General features: G+C 51.1%; 1 protein-coding gene across 1 annotated transcript in view; it reads left to right on the plus strand.

Annotated features, from left to right (window-relative positions):
* elp2 (elongator acetyltransferase complex subunit 2) overlaps nt 1-4,727 on the plus strand; it is a gene marked incomplete at its 5' end in the record, with an annotated part of 34,661 nt that extends 29,934 nt beyond the window's left edge. The window contains 4 exons of the mRNA XM_084455412.1: nt 866-987; nt 1,133-1,266; nt 3,482-3,643; nt 4,295-4,727. Of these exons, the coding sequence (XP_084311538.1) occupies nt 866-987; nt 1,133-1,266; nt 3,482-3,643; nt 4,295-4,475 (599 nt within the window). The 3' untranslated portion in view covers nt 4,476-4,727. The remainder of the gene's footprint in view (nt 1-865; nt 988-1,132; nt 1,267-3,481; nt 3,644-4,294) is intronic.
* Between the last annotated feature and the right edge of the window lie 2,103 nt (nt 4,728-6,830).

The raw sequence follows: 6,830 nt of genomic DNA on the forward strand, positions 1-6,830 counted from the left end.
CTCTCTCTCTCCCTCCCTGTCTGAGTCACTCTCTCTCTCTCTCTCTCTACCTCTCTTCTGTTTCTTCCTCCCCTCCCTCCTCCCCACACCTCTTTCTCTCTCCATACTTAGCCTGGCCTGACTAGCCGGCCAATCGGTGGGCTTGACTGACTAGCCAGCCAATAGGTGAGCTGGACACGGCGTCCCTCCCCTGGGCGGGACCGAGGGAGACGACTGGTCTGTCCCTTCAAGCCCCAAAGGGCCCACAGCAAACCACAGACCAGACGCTCCTCTGTGTGTGTGTGTGTGCGTGTGCGTGTGCGTGTGTGTGTGTGTGTGTGTTTGCGTGCGTGCGCAGAGCTGTGTTACAGTAGTTGATATGACAGTTACCAGCTAGGGCTTTGCGGTGGTACCTTTGTGGTGTTTGTGTGCGTGTGTGTGTGTGTGTGCGCGCGTGTGTGAGAGGGAGAGAGAGAGAGGGAGAGAGAGGGAGAAAGACGGAGAGGGAGAGAGAGACAGACAGACATAGCCAGCAGAATACAAATGACCTGTCTTAGGAAAGCAATCCACACACAGGCTGAGATGACTCCAATGGGCCTCCTCATCGTAGTGCTGTGGTGTTCATGAAGGGAACGACAGTGTGTCTCTTGGGGTTGCGCCTCAGTCAAAATATTGTGTTGTAATTGTTCCCACCACACACACGTCATGTGATATAGGCCTAGTGCTTTTTACAAACTGTTTTTTACAGTTTTTAAAGATTGTCTTACCCTGGCTAAGTTTCCCATGCCTATATGCCAATATATGTCGGTCAACAATGGTAGAATTTCTCAACATATCCTGATGTTTCCTTGCGTGTGTGTGTGTGTGTGTGCGTGTGTGTGTCCAGAGCCCCATTTCTCCTTGTACACACACACAGGAAAAGACACGGCAGTACACACGCGCATCATCTGGTCATGTGACTGGAGCGCCGACAGCAAGTACTTTGTGACATCAAGTCGTGACAAAAAGGTAATCTTTAAAAAAAAAAAAGTAAAAAAAAGTTTTGATGGTCACACATTTGTTATTAATCATAGTAACGAGCTTTCATGAAGACCTAAATTCATCTTTTTGCATGTGTGTGTGCGTGTGCATGCATGCATGCATGTCCATCCAGGTCATTGTATGGGGCCAGTGTAGCCCCGAGGCCTGTGCTGACCCCCCTGTGATTGGACCCTGCTCCTCCATCTTGGATGTGGGCGACTCGGCCACTGCCGTGGCGTTCTGCCCAATCCCCTGCCCTGACCACAGGTACCCCGCCCCCAACACACCTGCTAGCTTAGCTTAGCTTAGCGTTCGCCTGTTCCATCCAAGAGCAGTCATTCTGTCTCACGTGCGAACCCCTCAGCGCGTAGCTACATTGCGGAGGTCGGACTGATCCCCACGGACTCCCCACCTAAGGGCATGACTAACTTCCATCACAGTTGAAAACATGTAGGACCTAGCCAAACTATCTATCATCTATCCAACATCATCGAACTAGTTAAATAAGTCATCCAATCGTGAAATAAAACCACTCTAACTAATGCACCTAACTTCGATACTAACCCTATGCGAATCAGTTTAGAACAAGCATCAAAAGAACTACTAAAGACCTCGAGGTGGTCTGAGGTGGCTAGCGTCCTGAGGTGGCTAGCGTCCTGGGGTGGCTAGAGTCCAGAGGTGGCTAGCGTCCTGAGGTGGCTAGCGTCCTGGGGTGGCTAGCGTCCTGAGGTGGCTAGCGTCCTGGGGTGGCTAGCGTCCTGAGGTGGCTAGCGTCCTGGAGTGGCTAGCGTCCTGAGGTGGCTAGCGTCCTGAGGTGGCTAGCGTCCTGAGGTGGCTAGAGTCCTGAGGTGGCTAGCGTCCTGGGGTGGCTAGAGTCCAGAGGTGGCTAGCGTCCTGAGGTGGCTAGCGTCCTAGCTGGCTAGCGTCCTGAGGTGGCTAGCGTCCTGAGGTGGCTAGCGTCCTGAGGTGGCTAGCGTCCTGAGGTGGCTAGCGTCCTGAGGTGGCTAGCGTCCTGGGGTGGCTAGCGTCCTGGGGTGGCTAGCGTCCTGAGGTGGCTAGCGTCCTGAGGTGGCTAGAGTCCTGAGGTGGCTAGCGTCCTGAGGTGGCTAGCGTTCTGAGGTGGCTAGCGTCCTGAGGTGGCTAGCGTTCTGAGGTGGCTAGCGTTCTGAGGTGGCTAGCGTCCTGAGGTGGCTAGCATCCTGAGGTGGCTAGCGTCCTGAGGTGGCTAGCGTCCTGAGGTGGCTAGCGTCCTAGCTGGCTAGTGTCCTGAGGTGGCTAGCGTCCTAGCTGGCTAGCGTCCTGGGGTGGCTAGCGTCCTGAGGTGGCTAGCGTCCTGGGGTGGCTAGCGTCCTGGGGTGGCTAGCGTCCTGAGGTGGCTAGCGTCCTGAGGTGGCTAGCGTCCTGAGGTGGCTAGCGTCCTGAGGTGGCTAGCGTCCTAGCTGGCTAGAGTCCTGAGGTGGCTAGTGTCCTAGCTGGCTAGTGTCCTGAGGTGGCTAGCGTCCTGAGGTGGCTAGCGTCCTGAGGTGGCTAGCGTCCTGAGGTGGCTAGCGTCCTGAGGTGGCTAGCGTCCTGAGGTGGCTAGCGTCCTAGCTGGCTAGCATCCTGAGGTGGCTAGAGTCCAGAGATGGCTAGCGTCCTGAGGTGGCTAGCGTCCTGAGGTGGCTAGCGTCCTGAGGTGGCTAGCGTCCTAGCTGGCTAGCGTCCTGGGGTGGCTAGCGTCCTAGCTGGCTAGTGTCCTGAGGTGGCTAGCGTCCTAGCTGGCTAGTGTCCTGAGGTGGCTAGCATCCTGAGGTGGCTAGCGTCCTGAGGTGGCTAGCATCCTGAGGTGGCTGGCGTCCTGAGGTGGCTAGCGTCCTAGCTGGCTAGCGTTCTGAGGGGGCTAGCATCCTGAGGTGGCTAGCGTCCTGGGGTGGCTAGCGTCCTGGGCTGTTGTTCAGTACAGTACATGTGTATTATCAACCTATCTAATTCATTTTTCAAATTACTATTATCAAACTATCTAATTCATTTTTCAAATTAGCCAGCTGACTCCATTTATAATAACATTTTTCAATTATTTTTTATTTAACAAGATTTGTCTCACCGTGATGATTAATTTCTCTCGACACTGTGATTATTAATCTCTCTCAACTCGGGTTATTAAGAATTAGAGCACATGATTCAATAATGGTAATGGCATTATCAGTACCAGTTTATTCATGACAGTATCAGTTTATTTCATCACATCTGTCGTTGATGCAATATGCTCGTGGGTGCGTGTGTGTGTGTGCGTCTGTGTGTGTGTGTGCATCTGTGTGTGTGTGCGTCTGTGTGTGTGTGTGTGCGTCTGTGTGTGTGTGCGTCTGTGTGTGTGTGCGTCTTTGTGTGTGTGTATGCGTCTGTGTGTGTATGTCTGTGTGCGTCTGTGTGTGTGGGTGCGTGCGTCTGTGTGTGCGTCTGTGTGTGCGTGTGTGTGTGCATCTGTGTGTGTGTGTGTTCTCAGCTACCTGCTGGCGGTGGGTCTGGAGAACGGCAGGATCCTGCTGTACAGATGGAGGCCGCGTGACGCCGCCGGACTGGGCGGGGCGGATCCTAGAGGGGCGGAGCCTGAGGGGGCGGAGCCTGAGGGGGCGGACTGGAGCAGGTGTGGAGAGACGGACTCCTCGTATCCTTCACACACACGCATGCACACACACACACACATGGAAAACACACAAAACACAGACTTGGACGGACACACACACGCACACAAAGACTCGGATACAAGGACACAAATTTTAAATCTCAGCCTGCAGTTTTGTGACCACCTGTCAAGACACACATTTAGCCATTGACCTAAAAACCCACACATTACCGGCGACGGCGGTATTTCCAGGAAATCCCCTGTGGTGTTTTGTGTGGATAGGCGTCTCCGTCGTGCCGGGCGCCGGTGAAAAGTGTAGGGAGCAGAGGTCGCACGCTGTTGCTTTACGCTTTGCTTTGTCGCATTACAACGAATAGGACATCTTATTTTTATTTTTTTTGCAGATGGCGCATTTTTTTAAACGATGTATGAAAAAGTGCACGCCTCATCAGCTTTTTAGAAATGTATGTCAACTTTGGTGCGTGTATGTGTGCGTCTGCATGTTTCCTGTTGAACACCTTCTAGTCTCCAGGCTAGATTCTCATGGTTGAAGATTATAATGGGTTTTTAAAGTATGTGCGTGCGTGTGTCACTGGTGTCCGTACGGAGCAGTGCTCTGTGATTGGCTGCTTACCCCCAGACCCTCCCCCTCAGTCTGAACCCCGCTAGTCTCCTTAACCGCGGCCCCCACAGGCAGAGTCACACCCTGGCGGTGAAGAGGCTCCGCTGGAGGCCGAGGGCGGGCCTTGCCGGCCTGGGGGGCGGAGCCACCGGAGAGCAGAGCGCCTGGGTCCAGCTGGCCAGCGCCGGAGACGACCACGCCGTCAAAATCTTCAACGTCAACAGGCTGGCGCCGCAATGCGGAGGACACTGATACTATTACAGTAGACGAGGACGAGGACAACCGGGCTTCCTGGAGCTTTCACAGGGGTGACGGCTAAGTCAAACAAAGGCCTGCGTCTCTAAACAAGACTCGTGCCCCTCCTCCCCTTCCCCAACCTAGACACACAACAATTAACCAAGAGGCGAGTTGAGATGGAGATAGGGAGATCCAGGTGAGCAAATTCCCACCACCCCTCTGTAGTAGCAGCGCGCTGTTGGCCGACGTGGCAGCCTGCTTATCAACACAGAGATCGACAGACGGAGGTCGCCTCGCTAGAACGTCACATGCTTTTGCTTTTTTTTTGGACTTGGCTGAACAGTTGTTATGAGCCTGATTGGAGGACTTTCTCACTATCCCATCATGCATTTGATGGTAAACGTTCTCTTGTCCATCTGTAAGATTTCAGTTTGATTGAGTAACCTTCAAAAATACAACGCCTCGGTTGAACATTTTCTCGTGAGTTGACAGAAAGGGATGTCGTTTGTTTATTCAGGCTCTCCAGTCTGCCTCCTGTTCATTTGCTTGGATAATATCTGAATAAATAAATACATTTTATATTGATCTGTGGTTCAGAATCAGATGCAGGTACTGACTGATTCATTCGTTTGGGTTTGATGTGTCCTCTCCCCCCACCCCCAGGCTCGGGGCTGAGGGGCTATCCTTTTACCACCCCGAGCCTGGGTGAGGGGTCACCCAGGTTATATATCCGGGCACACCTCCAGGAGCCATGTCACCGTTTCGTCATCCACAACCGTCAGGCCACGCATTCCATTGGGTGTCTGATATATCGGACAGTCCTGGATGACGTGGTCTGCGGTTTGTTCCTCATCTCCACACTCGCACTGATTGACTGATTGACTGACTGATTAAAGGCTTGCTCCTGGCACTCTCCATTACACACACATGTTAGTGCTGACACTGACATTTTAAAATACTTAATAATTAGCTGAAATAGCCTGTAATGGAATAAATTGGATGGAACTATCAAATGTGAAAGGATTTGCTGAGGTTCACTCAAAAAGGTTCAATCTGGTTTATTTGCTAAAAACAGACAATTGGACTTGAGAATAAAACGCATGAAGGTGTTTCACCCAACAAGAGGTAAGTCCGTTTGTTCTTGTGCGCTATTATATTCAATGCTATGGCCGAATATGACGTTTCTAAGATCCGATTAGCTGACTCATCATTACACGCCATTGTTAATGGCGGACGTAATCAACAATGGCATAGAATAATTAGAGAACGGGCGGTAAATATCAAATGGGTAGGAACAGACAATGCAACAGTGGGAGGTCACACCAGGCCAGACAACAAGGTGTGTCCCCCCCCTGGAGATGTCTTCCTGTTAGAAATGAGAGAACCACAGGCAGGGGTCTTTGAATGTCAGAGTAGAGAACTGCAAAATGGAGGTCTTGGCTTCAAGCCCAGGGCAGTTACCTCTGATAGAATTTTTAGAGGTTATGACAAGCCTAAATGCTGCTAAAATCATATGGCGGGTCGTGGGTACTCATGTTTCTCCTCAGTAACATTGCAGTGGTGTAGTGAATAAGCAGTGTACTAGAGTACAGCTGAGTATGCATACTGTATTTATAGCAGTGGGCATAAGCAAAGTGCTGGAGGACATAGTGAGTAAGGACAAATACAGTACATGTAAGTATAGAATGGAGTGCCTATACAAAGCTCAAGGGACAAGACGCTAATCCTAGGATAACACGGACTTCGTGGAGACAGGGGACACAGTAGAATATCAGGGCACTGTTTGGGGCAGACCTGGGTCAAAATACAAATTTGAAATTCCTACAAATACTTTGGGCCTCATTCACCAATATCTTCCTCAGTCTTAAATTGATTCCTAAGAACGTTTCTAAAGCTTCCGTCTGATTAACGTGTTCGTAAACCGCTGGATGAGTTCGCACCTGCCTTCTCTTAATATGCCTTTCGATTATCTTTCAACCTAACCAATCTATTCAACCCGATCCGTTTGAGATCCGATCGACTCTGTCCAGCTGACAATCGAACGTCACATCCTGTTTGTGCTTGAATATTTCCGTCCAACCAAATTGAGAGTAGACACTTTTGTCTCGTCTGGACTCCAACCTTGACCAGGATCCATTTTAATGCTTTCTTGCTAGCTGCCATGGAAACCTGCTCCTTGCTGGTCTGGAACCGGCGCGTGCCAACGGCTACGTATTTCCGCCCACGTTGTTGATATGTGGATTAAAAACGCATATCCATTTACACTTATATTAAATGTGTTCGAAATGCATCCCTGACCACCTCCGGAGGTGGTTTGGCCGATCGGATCGCAATCCATCCTCAAAACGTTTTGGGCGCATTTACACCTGT

Source organism: Borostomias antarcticus, assembly GCF_949987555.1.
Source record: "Borostomias antarcticus genome assembly, chromosome: 21".
NCBI classification, from domain to species: domain Eukaryota; kingdom Metazoa; phylum Chordata; class Actinopteri; order Stomiiformes; family Stomiidae; genus Borostomias; species Borostomias antarcticus.